Source organism: Blennius ocellaris (assembly GCF_963422515.1).
Source record: "Blennius ocellaris genome assembly, chromosome: 16".
NCBI classification, from domain to species: domain Eukaryota; kingdom Metazoa; phylum Chordata; class Actinopteri; order Blenniiformes; family Blenniidae; genus Blennius; species Blennius ocellaris.
Window position 1 is genome coordinate 14240321 of NC_137665.1, and position 23063 is coordinate 14263383.

General features: G+C 42.4%; 1 protein-coding gene across 1 annotated transcript in view; it reads right to left on the bottom strand.

Moving 5' to 3' along the window:
- srcin1a (SRC kinase signaling inhibitor 1a) overlaps positions 1-22512 on the bottom strand; it is a gene marked incomplete at both ends in the record, with an annotated part of 118036 nt that extends 95524 nt beyond the window's left edge. The window contains one exon of the mRNA XM_080511974.1: positions 22437-22512. Coding sequence (XP_080368100.1) covers positions 22437-22512 — 76 coding nt within the window. The remainder of the gene's footprint in view (positions 1-22436) is intronic.
- Between the last annotated feature and the right edge of the window lie 551 nt (positions 22513-23063).

Below are 23063 nucleotides of genomic sequence, written 5' to 3' on the forward strand. Positions count from 1 at the left end.
TTGAGGCGTCCGTTGTCTTGAATTGTTCCAGAAATCACTTTTCGAGAATTAAAATTCCTGTATCAGAGCGACAGGGGTCGAATCAGGTTAATTTAAAAACAAACAAACAAAAAAAAAAACAGTTCCACTTTCAGTGAAACCTCTACACCAACCAACCAACTAATCAAATTGCTGATCCCTCGAATGCATGAATCCTAGAAATATGGCGCCATTTAAAAAGAAAATAAAAAAAAACACTTTTTATCAGTAAAACATTTGCAGCATAAAGTATTGTTAAAATATATAGTCAATCAAACACAAAATTCCCTCACACATTGTGGATTTTTTAACTATACAATCTGTATACGATGTAGTAATCATCATCCAAATAAATAAGGGGGATTGGCAGGCGCACGCACACACACACACACACACACACACACACACACACACACACACACACACACTCACAGAGGATTTTTTCGATCACAGCTCCTCGCTGCAGAGAATCTCTCCTGATTGAGAGTGCTATACTGCCAGAACTAATTAACAGCGTTTGATTGTCTTGCCGCAGAGGTGGAAGTCATTACCATTATATTTCCCAGTGTATGCAGAATACAGTGGATGAAAACTCCAGCAGATGTTCGCTACGTGAATGAACAGTGGGTGCGTGTGATTCCCATCTATTTTTCCTCGTTGAACTGAATCAGACTGGAAGAAAAAAATGGCATCAACACTGTTGCTACTCATACCGTGGTTGCATAGAGAGGAGTCTTTTCCACCCCACCTACTTGTAGCCCTTCTCATGTTTATTTTTTCTAATAGTAGTAGAAAGGAGGAGGGACAACAGTTAAATTGCTCTCTCTTTATTTTGCTTGAGTTCATAGTTTTCCATTTGCTTGAAAGTCCTTTGAGCAGCGTGAAAGGATGGTACACGCTAATTAGCCTCCCTGCCTGTATAGCCTGGCTTTTGGAATGGAGAGAGGCAGACGGAGGCTTTAAATAGGAAAGAAAACAGGAAGTTGTACATCCCTTTCCCATTAACCCTCCGATGATCAATAGCATCTCGGATTTTTACAGCTTCCCCCCTGTTCACCCCTGTCGAAGCGTCAAATTACTGTAGCGGACGTCAGAATGTGCTCCGAGGCTCGTGCAGAGAAGCTGCCAGAGCATGAAAGAAAATGGACAAACATACAGCGATGGCAAAGACACAGAGGGCTGTGAATTCAGAAGCAAAGAGAATCCAAAAGCAAAAAGTATTTCACACTGCTGCGCGAAATGTTCTCTCAGGTTCCACTTGGCAGACAAAAGTAGGTCTAAATGATTTATGGGAGACAACAAAGCCTGCCACTTGTTTGTTTTAGATAAATGTTACACAAAGCAAAAACTAACAAATCCAATGATGGAAAAACAGTGAAAGATGAAAGTTTTCAGCCCAAAAAGAAAGGCACCCAGTTTTCCTGAACTGCACGCTCCCATTATGGGAGCAGCTCACAGTTCGGGCCTGCAGGCAGCACAAGGCTTGGCACACATCGAGGTTTCCATAACAGTGCAATAGATTCTAAAAGACGGCTTTTCAAAAGAAGGGCTTGGGCTTGAATTTTAAGAGGGATTGAGCTCTGCTTACCTGCCGCAGCAGGGTCCCCGTGTTCCAGCACCAACACCTGGCCAACCGCCCGCCCATCAGGCAAGAACACCTGGTAGTCCTCGCCAAACATCCCCTCCCCCTGGACCGCCAGCAGACACCCGCTTTCCATCCAGGCTCCACGGCTCTACTCAGCTCAGCACAAGTCAATTGAGTGATGCCCGGCTGGATTATACTGTACTTTAATGTAGCCCGCCGTACAGGGACTGTACATCACCATTTCCCTCCTACAGTTTTATTACGCCTCAGTGATTATGGTTTTAAGAGACACTGAGGTTAGACTTAGAAGAGGCCTGATGAGGGCGACTGAAAACGCAGTGAGCACACACAATAACCACTAACAGCACCTTCTTGCTCTTGTTTCCTTCTTCAGACACACACACGCACTCTTCGTACTATATATTCTTTCAACATCTGCGCTCTTCATCAGCGGCACGCTTATTCACAGTCAGGATTGGAGACGAGCGCTCCGGGCTGCAGAAGCACTTCCCTTCCCCTTTCCTCCGCACTTTCTCTCTCCCTTGATCTCCCGCTTTCCATCTCTGCCTTTCTCTGTCTGAAAGGTTTCTGTGAAAAGGGCCCGAGATGAAAGGCTGCCCTCAATGGCAGCGTGATTGCGGCGACAGCGCTGGCGGCCCAAGGTGCAACCAGAATTGCTCGCTCAGAGTTGCTCCGCCCCGCAAGGAAGCAGAACGCTATTGTCCAAAGTTTGTGCCTGTGCGACATCACAGGGATGCTCAGTTTAGCCGCCTCTTATTTACACACATTTTTACTCGGGTGGTGTACAAACAACAGGCGCGCCGCGCCATATGGATACAATGTAATGAGCTGTGAGACACACACAACCAGCCACATATTGTGAAATGCAGAGATCCCTACTCAGGGTGTGATTTGTGCAAAAACCAGATTTTTTGGGGGGGAGGGGGGGGGGTTCTACTACTAGCATGCCTTAATTTCCAGTTTTTACAATTGTGATAAATAAGTAATACGTACAGTTTAAAGCTGAATATTTATTATTTATTCATTATGGTTTAAAGTACATCAGCAAGCCTGCTTTACTTTGGCTTTAAAATACATATATATTTGATGTGAATTAGCTTTCATTACTATAAGAAGATAGATTTTAATAATATGTCCCCCATCATTAAAAAAATATTCATTGGCACCTTATCTCCATTGCATAAACATCACAATCAGATCTGTTTCGGCACGTCCTAAATCAACCAAAGAGGACAATGACAGCTATCTTTCAATTAAATTTACTGCTATCGTTTGTTTTCTAAACTTAAGAGACAGCACTGAGACTTTTTACTTGAGACTGAGACGTTTCAAGTAAAAATGCATCGTTTGTGTGTTAGTTTCATTTCCAAAAGGTTTCGCATTTACACAACGTTTTAGAAATCGTGTCGTTTACAAAGAACCTACAGAAATGCGGAAAACAATGCAGTTTTCATGTTGGGCCATGATGCTGTTTTGTTTTTGCAAAGAAAGCACACACGTGCACATGGAGAACAATATGCTGTAAACAATAAAAATGGCGAGTGCACAGACATTCGTATGGACAGACGATACAGTTGGATTGCTTTTACAGGTGATTCTCAACTGGGAGTGATGCCACTCTGTTACTGTCCATCTACTTGCACATGTGCAGAAGAACTATTTATTATTCTTTTTCCAGAGAGTTTTCAAAAGGTTGCGTGGTCAGTGGCTCCGAACACCATTGTTGTGTAAGCGGACACCCAAACTGCAACCAAAGTTTTCGGCCTCAAATCTGAGCTAATGCAAACAAAAGTAGCAGTAGAAACTTGCTCATATAGAATTAGTGCAAAAGCCGTGCACAGTGGCTCCATGCGAATTTACACACAAAAGGGGCAGATATTTTTCAACAAAAGAACATTATTCCGGAGGAAAAAACATTGAGGTAAATAGAACAAAGATTGCATTTATTTTTCTTCAGAGATGTATTAAAAGTACTCAAACATTCTTAAGCTAATTTTTTAAGATATTTTCTCTGCTCTGTCAACAGAGTTGAAATTGTGGTGTATGTGTCTCGACAACCATGGGCTACACCCACTAATATATGCTTTTTTGTCATTTTTGGAATGTACTGTCCGTAATCTGCTAATCTAATAGCAAAAAGCAAAAAGTGCAAAGAGCAGTCGGCAGAACATAGAGGTATACTTTTATGCAGGGAAGAGAAAGCAGGACACGCCACACTGACAAAACGGCTGAGAAAATGAGGAAGACTCAAGAAAGCAAAAAAATCTATAACCGCCGCTCTCTGCGGTAAATAGAAATGTTCTCAAGAAATCAAAGATCACTAAAGGTTTTTCTGGGCAAAAGTCACAAGAAAAGTAGAGTTTGAAATCGATGCAAAGGGCACTCGGTCCTGTGTCCGTGCAGCCGGCCTGCAGCTATCGATACTTTTTACAATGTTTTTAATACTTAGGACAACACTGCACGTAACTGACAATGGCAGGACCAAGTACAGATAACATGAAAGCCATTCCACAGAATTAACAGGTAGTATTAATTTCATTTCCTCTTATTGTTCCATCTAACATCTCCAGACGCAATGTGCAGAGGAGCTTTTCCAGCCACAGGGTCTTCAAAAATTAAAGAGTTGGGATTGCTAAATCAAAATCCACAGTTAATTTTCCTTCATTTCAGCTGTGATTTTTGTCTCCAGACTATGGCAAAAGCTGAAATGTAAAGAGAGAAATATTGCAAAGCAAAGATTTAATTATATCCCCGAGTCCTAACACAGAACCACGCACAAGTACAGAGTGTCCTCCGCGATATGTCTCGGCTATAATAATAGCGCAGCTGTGTCTGTTCTATAATAAGTGAGGCTGGAGATCGATAATGCAGAGTGATGTCGCTGTAATGTAACCACCAGCCTGCTTTTCTTTCAGTGTCAGGATAAATACAAAAATGTTAAATCTTCCAAAGACGTGGCCATGAAAGTGATTAAAATCAATCAGATGTGACTAAAATAAATTGGCCGGCGTGTCAGATTTACAACAAACATGTTTCTGTCATGAAGCATGAGTTGTAGCAGGTAGTGAATTAGATTTCCAGAAGCCTGTGACAGGCAATAAGTGAGAGGAACGAGTACCAAAACATCAGCGGTTCTGGTGCACACCGCACTTCCACAAAATGGCTTCGGAAAAAGGCTGCTGTCAAATCTACAGAAAGACAGACAATTACCCTATTAATCCCAACGATGATATGCAAACACACATACACATAACCCCTGAATCTATTCATATATTTCAGACGAGACAGAGGATTTAGCCCAATTCTTCCTCTCTCATATCCTCGCCGTCATAAAATTGTCTCTTTTTTAGCTCCAGTCCAATTAAAGTGATTATGTGTTAGTGGTGGAGGAGTAATATGATGATTGTGATAATGACAGGAAAAGACATACGTGACTCACGAATGAGGCACAGGTGCAGAGCTGGGCCCGGCCATCTCATTCCCCAAGAACTAGAAATATATAGGACCACCAGGCCGTAGAGACGTGGGATAACAGACAGACCCTTGAACTCCCAGAAGCACTTGATGTGGAAAGGAGATACAGGTGTCAAGGCCCGATGTTCCTTAATTGCTCTTCGGCTGATTTTCACCAGAAGCCGTGGCGACTGACGCCAGCACCTTCCATTTAAGTGGTCTGCTGGGTTTCGAAGTGAATTGAATTAATTATGCTGCTTGACTGGTGTGATGCTATTCATGCAAAGATAGTGAGAAGTTAACAGTGTGTTAAGAACGAGAGAGAGAGCGAGAGAGAGAGAGCAACAGAGAGAGAGAGAGAGAGAGAGAGAGAGAGAGAGAGAGAGAGAGAGAACTTAACAGCGACACAGGCGTTAAAGCTGTTGCTCTTTGTGTTGCGGGAAAAGCGCAAATCTGCAAATAATGACTTTCTAATAGCGTCAGGTGAACACGATATGTGATGGAAACAATTCTTATAAATGAGATCAAAAGATCTACTGTATCTACAATGTACCATCTCTAAGAACCAGGCATCGGTGGGATGAGCATCACAACTGAGTATGCGGGCCGAATACATGAAATACCACTTCCTTTCTTTTTCTGCTATCTTTAATACATATAGCACGTCTTTGTGCTTCAGCAGTCTCAAACCGCTTTGCATGAGCAGTCACAATCACACAAACTCAAACACCAACACCAACAATGATGTCTGCCCTGCAAGGTGATCTCTCACCACCGGGAGCAACTTGCCCAAGGACACTTCCGCAACTGATGGCGTAAATATTTATGCAAACATATACTCTACATGAGTAGCTACAACCATTAAGCAGTCAATATTTTGACTAGTAAAAACGTCATACCTCCTATACCTGCTGCAGTCTATTCCAACTGATATTGGACAAAAGACAGTGTGCACTCTGAAGCAGTACACCACATGCCTACGACCAATTCAGAATCACCAGTTAACCGAACAATCATGTCTTTGGATTATGAGAGAAACCTGGATTAGCTGGAACTATACTCAGAAAGGCCAGCAGCCTTGAATCAGAAATATTCTGGGCATGAAACAAAAACAGCAAACTACTACATCATCTCAATGATGATGTAGACCAGAGGCCTTTATCCTGTGAAATTCAATGGAGGAAATAAAAAGTTTTGTCATCTCGCTGAAGTTGTTGTGGTTGGAGCTCATCGTGTTCCAGTCAGGTTCAGGGCTTTTCTATGTGGAGTTCGCTCGTTCGCATGAGTTACTCCTTGGTCCAAAAACGTCTTTTGAGGTTAATTGGTGGCTCTAATATTGCCTGTAGGTGTGAATGTGAGTGTGTGTGACTGTCTCTGAGTGTTTGCCTGGTGATGGATGGAAAGGTCCTCCGTCCAGAGTGAACCCAGCCTGCCTACAGTCAGCTGGGATCGGCTCCAGCGCCCCGAGACTCTAAGTTGGATGATGGATGAGGGAGAAACGTTGTTCACACTTTTTAAAAGCGAAATTATTGCCAGCAGTCTCTGTCTCCAACAAAAACCTCACATCATGTGACTTCACCACGTATAATGTTAATAGCAACCTGAAGTATAGTTATTGCATTCGTCCCTCATAGCCGTTTGGCAGAACTGAGCAAAAGGGATGTGATGGCTGCTTCTGTATGCTGCTGATTTCCACGGTTGTAAACAGTCTGTTGCACAGGGCTGAGAATATGGTGTTTACTTATCCCGGCTTACGGCAGTAAATAGCACTTTATAGGTACTCTTGGCTCGAACCTCGATTCAAGTAACTGTATCGACAGCCATTTTAAACTCCATTAGTCCACTGTTGAATTTTCTAACTGTTTAATATACATGGGTTTCCAAGGCACTGTGGAATCAATCACAGCGATATTTTCTTTCAGCATTTAAACGGCTCTGGTGAGGTTTAAGTGCATTCTGCTGCTCGGGTGTAAAGTCGCGTGGGTCCCGACGCTGGTTCGGCCGGGGAGTTCGCGTCCTGTCAGGCAGGCAGCGTCAGGGAAAAGATTGGACCTTTTTCCTGATATATGAATCAGATGAACCAGACTTAGGACACGGAGGAGGAACAAAGGGCCACAACAAAGCTCTGCATGTCACTGAACTCCTGCATCACACACCCACCACGAGAGCAGAAGGCAGAGAAATCAATACTGACTCATGCTATGCCCGGGCAGCATCAGGTATATTCGACCGTGAAGATGAAACAAGAAAAGACGGGAGAGAGTGCAAAGGAGATGAGAAGGAGAGAGTGATGAGGCATATTTTGAAGGCCAACACAGCTCCCTATTGTTATTAGACAGCTCGCTGGCCTTCCTCTGCTGCACCGGGCTCATGTCCTGTCTCTCCCCCTGACCTTCTTCTTTTAGATCTTGTTGCACTCTCCCGTCTTATTGCAAAGCATCTGCAGAAACAATTAATCTATTTTAGTCTGCTCATAATATTGCTCTCAATCACAGGCGCATCGAGCGAATGTTATAAATTACCATAACAACACCCAAAGTTAGAAAGGTTAAATTAAGCATGGAGCAAATAGGAAATTAAGAACCTGATGCTTCAGCTGGCCCTTTTTTTTTTTTTTATTGTGTGGCGTGGCGAGGGCGAGACGTACAGGTGACCAGCAGCCCCTGCACGCTGAGTGACACCTAAAGGGCACAGCTTGGCTTCTCCAAGACATCTGCAGCATGTCTCATTAGAATTCAGCTATGAATCATTCAAACACAGCCGGCTGTCATTATCACAAACAGCAGAAGGGGGGGGGGGCACAAAGAGGGACACACACTCTACACACACTAGGGGGCAGAAAGAAAGAATATAGGCGGAACCAGAAAGGCTTGAAAATCTGCAAAACTATGAGGGAACTGGATGTACTTGCAGAGCCGGGTGTATCTGCTGAAACGCCCTTGCTGATTAACTGATTAGCTGATCGATGGAAAATTGATTGGTGAATAAAAATGCCTCCGATTTACCCCTCCAATTAAAAGGACATGCTGCTTTTTTCCCCTGCTCGTTTCTCCGCTATTTCATCATTGGAGATGATTTCAAACCATTGGTTGCACAGCTGAGAAAAATAACCACATGCAGAAAACAAAAAAAGACTAAATTCCACAGATGTCAAAACTAGAAATATCCACAACCTGATGCAATTCAGCTTGTAAAATAATAAACAAAACTATTGCATTCAGACGTTTTGCACATAAACTAATCAATTAATTGACTAATCACAGCAGCTCCAGTGGCAGCCCTTGAATAACCCAGATGATACGCTGATTATCAACAGTCTATGTAAACAATACCACAAGAGAGCGCCATGGAGAAAACGTGCAAATCACTCATCGTTTGCCTGCACAAGGTGAGACCTGTCTCCTGCAAAGCCCCATTTGCATGCTGTGCAACAACTGTTTGTGGTTAACAGGCTTACACACCGAGGCAGAACAGACTGCAAATGCAGGAAGGATCAACTTCAAATAAAGATACTCCTCTCCATCTCTCTGCCTGACTCTCGCCGTGAGCGTGCGGGCTCAGGGGAGATGCCCGGCCACAAAAGAACAACAACTTTGTGTCCTCGACATTTCATCGCCGCATTTGACATCGATTACCGATACATTTGCATTGTAAGCACTGTACTGTAACAAACAACAGGACACTCAATGATAACCCAGTGAGCTACAGTGAATTTGTCAATTTGTGCTTGAGCAAGGACTCAGCAATTATTAGCCACATCACATCCCATGTGCACGAAGGGCTCTATTCAGCTCAAAGGATTTCTGTAGGAAATGTGTCTACATGCACATGATTGCAATGCAAGTAAGCCAGATTGTATTGATATTTACATTGTATAGTAAATGTGTGCTCTGTGCTGATGTCATTTTTTTCTCCAATTAAAAAAAAGAGAAGATTCAAACTGTATTCAAGGGGGATTTTCTTGGCTTTGAATGTGGATTCTCTGTTCTCAAGTTGTGCTCAACACATCATGCAAGGTGAGAGAGGACTGAATCAACTTTGAAAAAACTAAATAGAGGCAAGACACAAGGCAATCATGGAAAGTCCATGGTGTCTACAGCAACCTATTTCTGACATTTTCCACAGCTGACGAGAACATCTTTTAATGAAACCAGTAAAATACAAACTCCCCTCAGAGAGCGCACAGTGCATTAATAATTCTGCCGAGGCATTAATATTTGAAGCTTTGTTTCAGGGTGAGTGTCAGAGAAACTTGTGAGGGCAAGATATGAGTGATTGATGTTGGTAAAAATGAGCCCAGACACTGCGTGCACAACCTGAGCGAGCGTCATGTGTAAAGAGGCAATCACGTAGTGAACAAGTGAATAATGATACAATAACACAATCATCTTCATAAAGCCTGGGAGAGTCTCTGTTGTCAGCCAACCAGCATCAACCTTCATGTGTTTCAGAAATGACATTTCTGGCAACATACAGCTGCATGAGCAAATATCATGGCGGCCTGAATGACAGGCACGAACCCATCTGTGTATACGTTGATATCTCCAGAGCATCTGTTTGGCAGTGGTGGGGGTGCGGTGGGTTGGGCTGGTTGAGCTCTGCTGCTAAAGCCTGCAGCTTCTCTCTCTGTAGCTCTGCAGTCGCTGGTGCAGAATTCCTGCTGTTATCTCAAAGGTGGAGCTGATATTTTACCATGACGGCCTCTTGGCACCACGGCATGCCAAGAAGAGAGGGCTGCAACAATGAACAAATAGCTTGCCGCACGTTCCCAGCCAAGCAAAAACACATCAGCCAAAAGCAAAAAGCAGCAGCCCAAAGGAGCCACATTGTCACACCCAGTTCTCTGCAGAAAACCAAGCAGAAGTTTAAAAACACTATCTCCAAAAAAAAACACACACACAAAAAAACAACACATAGGCAAATGCATCAATATGCATGCTTTAGGCCAATAAAATATACAGCTTGGGTGTGCACTCACTCAGAGTCAGAGATTATAAGGTCAGGAGAACTGCAGCATTCCCTGTCCAAACACCTGGTGGGAGATCAATTGTTTGATGCATGGCTGGGTGATCCGGCATGCATGCACAATGAGACTAATACATTGTTTATTAGCGCGAAAGAGCCGGTAAGCAGGGTCATTACCGGTGTGGACACGTTTATCACTGCAGAGGGAGCATGAAATCTAGAGACTTGGGAAGGTGTGCTTGTTAAAGCTAAGCGACACAAACAAACAAGCAGAGCTGAGGGGAACATGGAGACAATATATGTGCACCTCTGTGAATGCATTCCTCGCCAGCGAATTAAATTAAATACAGAATTAGCAATCTCAATGAATGCATAGTCGAGACACCAACAAATCTAACAACACTGTAATCTTTTAATGGATCCAGTATCTAGCATTTAACCCCAGAGCGTCACTTCTCGTATTCACATTACCACCTGGTATCGGTCTGCTGCTTTGCTGCACCTCCACAGCCGGCTCCGTGAGCCTCCAGTTTCCTAGTAACTGTGGGAGGAATGTAGGGCTTGGGGATCGGAGGAGCTCCTCTCATCATCAGGTGCCTGACAGTTGGGGTAGACATGCAATGTATGTAAATAATTACCTGTACATGTGCATGTTTATATGACAGATTTTCTGTCATGCCAGCAGCATGACTGTCAGGAAGGTGACGTTGGTGTGTTAATTGATGCTTTGGTAAAGATGAAAATATATTCTGAACTCTGGCTAAACAATCCTACAGCCATTTAAGATCTCCAAACTGATTCCTGATATCTTTAATATGCTTCTTCCCAGCAGCAGAAGACATTGGATATTGTTGGAAATATAGCCTCATGAAGTATTATGTGTTTATGTATGAGGCGATGATTATTTACGTGTCCACATCCCTTTACCCTATAAATAAAACATTGAAGCAAATTCAACTTCCACCTCCTCGTTCCTCTTTCTTTTCCTGAAGCTGCTGCAAATTCGAGCTCGCAAAGAAAGACAAAACAAACAAAAAAGAACTGTATTGAATTTGACCAAATAATTTATCATTAACGCATAACCGAGGAGGAAAGTACCTCAATGCTGTAACTGGAGTTATGATGTCTGCAAACGAACCAAACTTATTGAGCAGCTTTTTAATAGGATGATAGTATTAAAGCTAAAAGGACATTAAAACCTCGTCCATACAAAACAAGTTAATAAATATTTCAAAAAAATTAAAAAAAGGAAAACTCTCCATCTTGAAGATAGATAGATAGATAGATAGATAGATAGATAGATAGATAGATAGATAGATAGATAGATAGATAGATAGATAGATAGATAGATAGATAGATAGATAGATAGATAGATAGATAGAGGCTTTAGACTTTCATTTCTTTTCATACATAAAGATGGAATGCAACACAAGGCTACATTTCCAAAGACAAAAATGTGTGGGAAGCACTCATCAATAATTAGCTGTCCTTCTGAGATCCAACATTAGACACATCAACTGTTTATTGATTTCCAACTGTCTCTGCCTCGTCTGCTCCAAACTGCATTAATCAACACAAAATTGTTTCCACAAATGTATTGTAGAAATAAATGGAGTCACTGCTTTCCGTCTTTTTCAAGAAATCAAGTGCAGCAACAAAAGCAATTTGATGAAGTTTTGATGTTCTTGTGTAATGCTAATAAACAACTTGCATTACAAAACACTTTGACCTTCACTGAATGTCACTGAACTACCAACCTTGAGATTACAAACCATGCCACAGCCACCCTGGGTAATTTCAAGAACTACAAAACACATTTGCGGAGGTGCCTCAGCTGCACATCAACACAACAGGACAGGAAAAGGGAACAGTGACAACCTTCAAACATCCTTGATGCAAGTTACCGGCCAAGCTCTGGCTGTGGCAGTGATTACCTCGGTGAGCAGTCCTCAACAGAGCTCCTGTTATTGAGCAAGGTCAAACGTGAGAAGGCAACTCCTTGGTGCTGAGATTATGACCTAGGAGTGACTCACTACCAGCAGCACCAACAACCAGGCAACACACAAGCCCAGATGAACATATTCAGAGAAGCCATTTTCCTCCTTCTCCCCCTCTCTTTTTATTACATGCCCCTCACAACAACTCAGAAAACATCTTCCCTGCTTCTGGTCTATAAAAAACAAAACAAAAAATCTCATGCAGGGCTCACATCTCTCCTGTGCCTGTCGTGCAAACTGCTGGCTGCGTTTCAAAAAGAGCTAATGACAAGCACTATGTCAAAGCCCTTGGTCTCCCATTAATAAACTGGACTGAGGAGATGGAAGCCACAGAGCTAATTAATCAAGAGATACAAAACAGGCAGCTCTGGATGAGCTGGAAGGACGCAGGTCCGTCTCGGGGTAAAACAGAGCTGACCTTTTCAGACTCACTGCTCTAATAGTTGATGGCATTGGGTTTGGCCTTGTTCATACATTTCACATGCTATGTTTGCAGCTGCAGTGGTCGCAGTGACAAGTCCATTTTTTAAGCTCAGCCAGAGTCCTGGAAAATGCAGGTCTCTATCAGCTTCTGAGCCAGTTACAACTCATTACATGTATATTAGCAGCCGATAACGCAGGGGAATTGGTTCCTTGTGTGAAAGGTTGCTCCTCGTGGGGAATGAGGAACAAAATGAAACGTGATCCACAAAGTTGCAGCCTGGCACGGACTATTTTGCTGCAGTCGCCAGCAATCACATGAGGACGTACCACCCAGAACACACCTACAGGGATGTGGACATGCTTAAACGGCTGAGTGAGTTAAGAGATTGAGACCGGTGCCAAAGTGACAGTAAATGTGATTGAGGTTTAAATGTGGGCCGGGGCAGAGTGAAGATTGAAATCTAAATTGTAGCCAAGCCCCAAGGCAGTGAAGACATATCTGAAGCTTCAGTTCTCAAAGTGATAGTAAATCTCTCGTTAGAGTTCCACAAATCAACATTTAGTCCGAGCGAAGAGGCAGAGAAGGAGAGTCTAATGAGACCGGGGCCAGAATGAGATGAGGGATATTTGGATCCAGTCAGAAACAGAAGGAGGGTAATCTGCCCAAAATCACCAGAGCCTGCTCACCCTGCTTTGTATTCCTGCCTGAGCGTCTTCGAAGTGAAAATCAGAAGTGATGGGAGAAGATCGTAGGAGGAAACAGTCTGACTTAGAAGAAAGAAGACTGCTGCCGCCTCTGCTTGCATCTCCCTCACGCCACCATCGTTATTTCCTCTAATCCTTCCACTTTCTTCTTCTCTCCCTTTTCTACCGAGGAAGTTTTATGGTATAACTGTACCCCCACGTCAGGCTTGTCCAGCCTTAAATCTAGCATCTTTTGTGAGGTAACACAGATGCCAGAAATGAGTCTTTAGCCCAGAGGCATCTCACTCATGAGCTAAATCAAGCCCTCCATGTACTCTGAATGTGACACATTTGTAAGCTATTCAACTCAAGTTCCTGCGAACCCGTTAGGCATTTACCTGGTTTTTAAATGTTTAATACGAGCCACACAAATATGACCACCAAACGAAACACTGGTCCGATGCAGAACAGCGCAGCATGATCTGTTTCTCCTATGTTTAGAATATTGGTGTCCTGACGCAGGGAGGAAGCAGATGTACTGTATTTGAATCTGACACTATGTGCCCCATTTCCACTGAATATTAAAGTGTGCAAGTTGCTATTTCGGGTGCGACAAAACAGCAGGTGTGGCTCATCGGGATATCAGACCTTGTTCCACAAGGAGAAAGCTTTAGAGGCGTGGATGGACTAGAAGACTGCAGGTGAGGAGGTATAGAAAAGCAGTAAACAAAGCAGTATTACACAGGCATGTCAGTTCATACAGTAAAGCCTTTTTTGGCATATAAGAACAATAAAAAAATGACAGTCATGTTGATGTTTATGGCCAAAACTTTCAAATAAGCTTTTTCAGACAGATTTGTAAAACAAAATATAATCCTCTGCCTTTTATTATTATACCTTTAAAAGGTAAGGCTGACTGACAACGCATTCTGCAACCACTTCCCTAAAATTCAGTGTTGGAGGGCAAGAAAAAGATTTCAGTATTGTGTCAACACAGTTTTACCTGTTGTGGAATTTGCTGAAAATCTGATAGTCCGAATTGCATTAAATTGCATGCTTGTGCCAAATTATGTAGCCAGGGAGTGTTTAAACATCTTAACATTGGCCTGGGCATTGTATTTCAATTTCCAGTCTTTACTGGAGAGCGAAACGTAAGCAATAAAGAGGGAAACTGATACCCGACGGAGGAAACAGACTGTCTCCGCTCTGACAGAAGATGGATTTTATCTTGAAAGCTAACTTATAAAGATGCGTGTGGCTGACAACAATCCATCTTCTATAGATGCATTACCAGGCGCAGGGTGGCAGGGGTCTGGAGCCTGTCACTGCAAACTTTAGGCGAGGGGCAGAGCACACAGTGCACAGGGAAAGCACACACACATGCATGCACACACAGCCAATTACTTCACAGTCGAGCTAACAGCCAAACTGATGCACCTCACCGCAGTGAGGATACAGTCATAAAATTTTAAAAACACCACGTCTGGACTGTTTTACACCTTATTTCTCAATAGTCCATAGTTTTTCTCTGGGCTAGTTCTAACACTATATAAATAACACAGAAATTGGTGTTTGTTATTTATTAGATCGGAATGACTAAATGTTAAACATCCAATTGAGCAAAGCTCCATGACTCCATTCTCTCCTGGTTTCAATCCCATCTCACACACAGGACTGAGTATATCGCCCTCGCTGAAGTCAAATGGACAGTATGAGCCCATTGACTCATAGTATCATCTATAGGATTCTTCAAGGATCCGTCCTTGGTCTTTTCCCCATAAATACATGCTCCCCTTTTGTTCAATGAATCAGCCACATTAGATTCTCCTTCCACTGCTATGCTGATGACACTCAATTCTCCATGGACCCTCATCCATCTTCTGCTCCCTCACTCTCCACACTCACCTTCCGTCTGGAAGAGATAAAGGCATGGATTAACTTTCGGCAACTACATAACTCAAAACCAAAGTTCTATTGATCAGTACCCCCATCAGATGCTGTCATCTCCCATAACCACTGCAGCCTTTTCTCGTAAGCATATCTAATCTCCTCTGCTGTCACTAACCACAGTATGCAGTTCAACCCCTTCCTCCTCTTTGAATCCCACAGCAAACAAATGCAACAAGTGCAAAACAATTTTTTTTTCCCATTTCAAAATCATTGCACAGCTCCGTCGATCATTCACCCTACCCAAATGATCGTCTATGCCTTTATCTCCTCCAGATTGGACTACTGCAAGTTACTTCATTTTGGCAATTTTAACAAAACCTCCAACTCATTCAAAGGAGTGCTGCCAGACAGATGACAAATACCCCAGAAAAACAAAACAAAAAAAACCACATCCCACCATGTGTTTTTTTTTTGTTTTGTTTTGTTTTTCTGGGGTATTTGTCCTGCATTCTCTCTACTGGCTGAAGCCATTTTGGTGCATTTGGTAGCAGTAATGAGTAACTGGTTTTAAGAGTTCTTGCCAAAAGCTTAAGCCCTGGCTGTTTTTTTTTGTTTTCTAGATTTACATCATCCTGTGCTTCTTTTTCTGTTCCTTGGCTGAAAGCAGAAAGAGGTGGAGTGACTCCTGCCCGTGTGGTACAAATTGCTATTATAAGACTGAGCAGACTGTGCTTCGGTTCTGATAAGAATTTGGTTCAATGCATGGGTTTTTGAAAGATCAAAGAAAAAAGGTCAACTTACATAGACATCAATGCTACTAAAACATTCAGTTTGCTCAGGACAGGTTATATTGAATGATGTCGTCATTTCAGTTGAAGTGCACCAGGTGAACAAAATAAATGTAATGAATTGAAACACAACTACCATCCTTCAAATACTGACAGCCAGAAGAATGTGCATATTGTCAATGAAGCTTTAGATGATCGCTACAGGCAGTACCAATGGTGGATGCAGACAGGAAAAATTAATTTATGCATGAGCTGTAACTAGCAATTTAACTGGTTTAAGTTTTTCTTATAATGTCTACTCAACTGAAATCCCAAAACTCCAAGAAGTGACCATCAGCTTCTGTCAACAAAAAAAAAAAAAGCTGAGCTCTGAAATGAAACAAGTGCTTCATCCCCATCAAATTTAAATATTTATCTCATTATCTCCCAAGATTTCCACACACTGATCTGCACTGTACCAACTGTCACTACAGGAGGAGACAGATGCTGCTTTTAAATACTGCCGAGAAGGATTATAATTACGGCTGGGGCACATACAACTAATATATTTGTAAATAGCTAAGCATTGAAAGGCTAAATGTCTTGGCATTCCAACTATATAGAGAGGTGGCATTCTCATTATCTCGCCATTATACTACAACGCCACTTGCATTTGCAGTTTCTTTTCCCTTCCTTTCTCTTGCTGCAGCACAAAGAAGCTCTTTGCCACCCGGCATCTAAATAGTCAGCAGAAAGCTACTTTTGATTTATGGTCCATATTGATCGCTATACAACACCTTAATATATGACAAGTTGTTTTTATGACTCACAGGCCAGAGATTTCAAGAGCACATTAGGGCAGCGAGGCTTTTCCAAGAGATCACGGTGGACCAACTACAGCACTGCGAGGAGGGAAATGCTGGGGATAATGAAGGAAATATTGTCCTCCTGGACCTGCAGCACAATTGTACCGGAGTCATGCTGTACAAGCTGCCGCAGAGTAATTTCACTGTCATTTTCTGCTCTTTATGGAAATATAACAATCTACCTTCCACCGCACAAGTAGAAAGCAGGACGAGAAGCAGGAGCGTCTGCATTGACCATTGGTTTATTAGAAATCTGCAATTGAAAGCAGGATGAGACAATTGCAGAACTATATTGCTTAATTAATAATGTTAAAATCAGTAGGGACTGGGTTTTGTCAGATTATTACAGGTGAGTGAGTTTTCAGCAGCAGCAGCATTAAAACTCCTCTGCAGGAAAGTAATCTACCAATTCATTTTGCAGATACTTTATTTTAAGCAACACAAAACTGAGCGCCGTTTGAACATTTAAGACTCGGCTTCAAAATTCTGAGTCAGGATCTGCTGGAGGTTTCATATTGGCAAAAGGGAGGTTTCTTTCTCTTCACTGTTTCATGTGGGATTGTTGGATTTTTGCTGTATTTTCTTTGGCACTATATAAACTAAACTGAAAAAACAAACTTGTATTGAAGGATCACTATTGGATATGCTAGCAACATTTTTTCATTTACTTTTCAGATTCAAAAAGGAGCAAAATCTCCACAGACCTTGCGGAATTAGATTGTCATTTTTACGACCAATAACTTCTGCATCAGCAATAACTGCTATTTCAGATTTCCAACAACTTGACTGCGTTTAGACAAGCAACTGATGGGGTTAGATGCTACAGATTTAGTTTGTGTGTCCTCAAAGTACCTCAAACAAAGTCTGGTCATTAACATCCTGGCACACGTGTGTGTGTGTGTGTGTGTGTGTGTGTGTGTGTGCATGTTCGCATGCTTGGTTGCATGAGGATGAGGAGGGTGTGTGAGAGGTGCCCGTGCTAAAATACATAGTATTTTGTCGTTGTAAAAAGATATTACGGCCCTGTTTATGCAACAACATTTTCAAAAGGATGTCCGTTTTACACGGAAATGGCAGAAAAGCTGAAAACAATGTAATGAGCATGCCAGGGCAGGAGTTGGTGCTGTTGGTAGTTTTTGTAATGAATGACAGATGACAAAGTTGGACTGCTATTCTGGGTGGTTGTCAAATATGAAACTACGAAGACCCAGGAGAATATGAACAGTGAGTCATGACACTCTGGAGGCCGCCATTGTTGTTGTTGTCCACCTACTCAGGCATGTACAGAAGAACTATTTCTTACAGCCTTGGAGCACATGTACAGTAGAGTGTTTCAGAAAAGTTGTCTGTTATCATATACATGGACACCCAAAACACAACAAAATGTTTGTTTTAATATGAAAAGTTGGTGCAAACGGAGCCAAAGAAACAATCACAGCCAAGCAAAAAAACGTGCACTACTAGGGTTCATGCAATTGTTGGAAAAAAATGAAAGGTGAGCCATTTAGCCATTTTGCTAAAGAGAAATTTTTAATTTTCTCATCGAATGGTAAACACGTTCAAGTGCTGCAGCGTGCAAGGAGTTCAACAGCAGAAAGAAGGCAGTCAAGAGATGAAGAGGAGCTACAAAGTCTACACTGATAGGAAGTTGGGTACTTAAAAAAGTTCAAGTAAAGCAGGGCTGGTAATTTTCACCCATCGAGAGTGAATCTGTGACTATTAACTCTCAGCTATTAACATGACGCACACTCAGTTAAAGACTTTGTCATGATTGGCTGTTGGGATTCATAGGCTACGTAAAGCTTTATCAGAAATATTTACTACAACGTGTTACTAAGAATAAAGAGTGTATTTCAGTTTAAATGTTCTCCTCCACACATCGCACCCTATGTAGCGGCCACATATAGAAATTGTGGGGAAAGAATGACGAGCTCTTTGGTCCTTAGAAACAAGTCAGATATTCAGTGTTTATGAAGTGGTTTGATTTCTAAACATATATATATATATATTTCCTATTGACTATATTGTGCCTTTGGTCTTTTCAGAGTGATTGGGCTAATCCAGAAACAGATCCAAAATCTCTGCTCGGGAGGCTTTTTTTGTGTCACTGATGTAAAATCAGTGTACCTTGGTCTATGAAATCACAGGAATTATTTTTAATGTCAGGCTACATGAGGCTGGGGACTGCGCAGGCACGAAAAAAATCACTGTGGCCCACCGTGACTGAATAAATGTGGCTGACAGCAGAAACAAGGAGTTTTAGGACACAGACAAAAGAAATTGTATTGAATGGGGACGGGTTACATCAGATTCAATAACAAGCCGCATCATTTAGCATCTCAACATGTTCTACAGCCGTCGGTTTGAATTGTGGGGGGGGGGTGGTTAGAAGAAGGATTAGCTGATGCCAATATATTTAGGAATCATACATGAGTAGCAGTGAATACTTTGAGGGTGTTACAGTTTACTATTCCTCATAGTACTCCATTCAAGTGTGCTATATTTGATCCACGTTTAAGTAAATAAGAGGAGTGAATAATTTTTTACATTTAAAGGTGTGACCAATGTGATTTCAGTAAACATACACGTCTTGGAGAGAGTAAACATCCTCTTTGCTTTGCTGTAATTCTCTCAGGAAAGGTCAAAATTAAGTGGAACTATCAAGCTAACACTGAACATATTTTTTATCTTCACATTTTTTTCCCTTGCAGGTGGAGGCGCAAAACATCATTTGTGACCAATCTTAAATCTTGAAAACTACTTTTCCTGCCTAACCTTTTGATCTGACTAAATTGTGCGCCAATTTTTCTTAAAACGAAAAATCATCCTGATGACTCCCAATTTTTCTGTCCATTACTATTCAAACACTCGCAACTCGACTGCGCACACAGTTGTGGCATAGAAACAAGGACCTTTGATAAAGCATGTAATATTTAAACCCTTGAATCTTTAATGGCCGTCAGAGCTTACTAGTGTGCTTACCACAGCAGCTGAGAGAAACTCATCATACAGGCCACAAACCTCTGGAGTAAGCACAAACCATTCACAAAGTTTTACTCTCTTTTTACTTACAAAACTCATTTTGCATTAAGGAATCCCCGCTAAGTGGAATAAGCTGCAGAAAAACAAACTCTGCAGAGCAATTACAGCTGATTTGTGTGACTTGATTTGTTGTTTCATGACACGATTAAGTGTTGCATGTGTGCCGTTATCATTGGACCGCAAACGCTCAGTACGCATTTGTACACAAGCGTGTGGATGCACACATGCGAGCGAAAGCCCCCAGCGTACAAGGACACACGGCGAATCAAACCTAGACAGCTTGGCGATTTGGACAGGGAAGTCTGGGATTTTCTCATCATGCAGTCATTATGAGCTCAAGCCGTGTTACAAACGAGAGGTTGTTTGTACATCATGTTAATATTTAGTTCAGCTGATTTACTCTGACATCAGTACAACTCTGGAAATGCTATTCCCCGCAGGGTCAATTACTTCAGAAATGCCCCGCAAAACACGGCGCTCCTCCACTATGAAAGATTGCATCATCGCTAGCCAATCACAAGGCAGCATTCAGGGGGGCTTTGTGCGGCACAGACCAAGGGAATAAGCAGGTGCATAAGTACAAAACAGTGACTCTGCAAACAGAGAGAGACAGATCCACAGCGTTTCTGCTGTCAATGAGAAGAGCTTAAAAGCTTAAAGCAGCCGATTGGCAAAGAACAAACATTTCTACCAAAAAACTCATATCAGCTGTGGTTTCATCCCTTCCTAAATAGATTCCAACAATGGAGAGGACAAAGGACAATGGAGAGGGCATAATGCTTATCGACCGAGGTTGTGTCTTTGCCTGCCAGATGAAAATCTGATAAACGCGTGGCGACACGACCTGGTTCAGTCCACCTGTCTTTGCTCTTGGTATAGACGTGAAAAGAGGGTAAACAGATCGGCTCAACAGCCGGTTTGATGGAAATCAAAAGCTTTTATCTTCACATGGCTTCCGTCAGTTTGGTTGTGGGATATAAATGCAGACACAGACTAATTTAACGCTGTAATTGATTGAGAGGATTGTGATTATCTGTAACCAGACTTCAATAGTTCTGCAAAAATACTTGAACAACATCCCACAATCCAGATGTTTATTTATTATCTCGCTTTCAGCTTTTGTTTTTAATTACCTCATGTTCCTTCATTCTAGTGGAGTCTATTCAACTGCTCGCTTTATACAGGGGTCACCACGGAAAGCCATTGTTACTTACACTTGGCTAGTTTTTACAACTCATGCCCCTCTTGCTACAAGTGAGACTTGAACCTGGGACACTCAAGGTCGAGACCTAACCCGACACACCACCGCAGGAAACCCGTAATGTCAGTTCAATTCTTCCTCCTAATGTATTTCCAAGTTCTTGTCAGGCACTTTGAATTGCCTTGTGTCTGAGGGATGCTATATAAATAAACTTTCCTTGTCGTCAGCTTGCAGAAATGTATAAACTACAGAAGGTGACTCCAGCCAGGAGGCGATCACGTTACCTCACACTTTGACCTGTGGTCCAAACGCAGCACAACTGAACAGAAATCCGGTGAATCACAACATCTGAGACACCGTCATGTTTGAGTCGTGCGACTCCTCTGCCAGTTCTCTGGTTTCATACTCTGTAACATCACTTCAGCAGACAGTGTGACGGCGTCACAGCTGCAGCAGGCCCCTCCTCGACGCTACAATTCTGGCTTTGCCTCACTGGAAAGGATCAGGGGACTGACAGATATGTGTGTTGACATAAAGCTCAGCTGAACATACTAGGTGTAACATGAAGGCACAGAAAGCTACTAGGATCTACAGTCTCTACACAATGAAACCATTGCGATAAGCATTAGCTTTCCAGCAGGCTAATGCTGGGCTTAACGCCTGGCTCTTCTTAATCTATTCTTCATGGTTTAGCTTTGCAGTGTGAACTGGTAAAAACTCAGTAATGGGCTTATAAAGATGCTTCTATTTGCACTCATATAGGCAGCGGTTCAACTCTGGCTACTAAATGCAATGGCCAACTTGGCAAAAACTGAGCCCGTGTTGGCAAATTGCTGCCTCGCTGGTGGCTCGAAAGCGATTAGGTTGGTCTTTGGCTGCATTGTGTTAAATTAGCACGTTGAATCGCCACGAATCGCAATGACACTCCTGAATGCCGCAGGTTTACATGAGTGAAAAGCGTTTGTTTCACCAAATTATTCAGAAACTGCTGTGTTTCTATAGAGAATAAAACTCGCAGCCAAGTCTATTGTCGCTTTTTAGATAAAAGACACCCAGGGGTCCGTATTTAGCCTAATCCATGTCAATCCTTCTAAGATAGACACTGACTACACACAGAACTCCAAGGACAAGCTTTTCAGTGATAAAGCAAAAAAAAAAATCCAATATACACACACAGACCTCTGGCCAGTGCAAAAGGGTCTTATAGCGCGTCTCTGCCTTCACCTGAGCTTCAAAATGATTTTCTCTGTCTTTAAACAAACAGCCTGACAAAAGAAGTCAAATATCAGCAAGGGGAAATGAAACCTTTCAAAGGTCATCAGCAGAATACCAAACGCAGCGGCCGAAAAGACTGACCGAATAAGTTGAAGGCATCGATACAGCAGGCTCAAGAACAAACAAGTTGCTTTACTATTCCACTGTTGAGTTAGTGCAATTACCCCCAAGTAATGACCTCGTTCACACACTCGGCTCCACTTCAGCTGTGCTAAAGCCAAATTACGCTGCCTCTGAATCGCAACTTACCTGTCCATCTACGAATAAAACCTTTTTTTGTCTTTTGTTCTTTCGAACTTCCTTTCATTCTCTCCCCGTCTTTCATATCCTCTGTTTCTTGTCTCGCTTCTCCTCTGCCACACTAGCTACGAGACTGTCCCTTGGTGAGAGGCAAGCAAAGGGATGAAGAGGAGGGGAGGAAGAAAGGAGGGAGAAAAGGTGAGGGAGAATGAGGAGTTAGTAGGTAATGAGAGTGGATGAATTCCCTGAGCTGTGTGGCGTCGCCCTTCTCTCTAAAATCGAAGCATTTATCCTTTCATCCCAATCTTTCTTTGTATTTTTGCATCTTAAAAGGAGACGGTTCTTTTTGCTGCCTGTCAGAAATCCCCTCCATCCCAGGAGTGTTTCAACATGCATCAAGTATATTCTCCCCATTTCCTACTTACACCTTTTCCACACTTCATTCTTGATCTGTTGTCATTTGCATTATTTACACGTCTTGAAACACATGGGCTGCATGTTTAAACAACTGCAAACACACAGTATGTTCTCGCTGGCGCATAATACACACATCTCGAGGCATTTGATTGCTTCTCACCAGGAATCAGTGAGCGTCAGTTCATTTTCAGCCTCATCTTTCACACGAGACAAAACTTG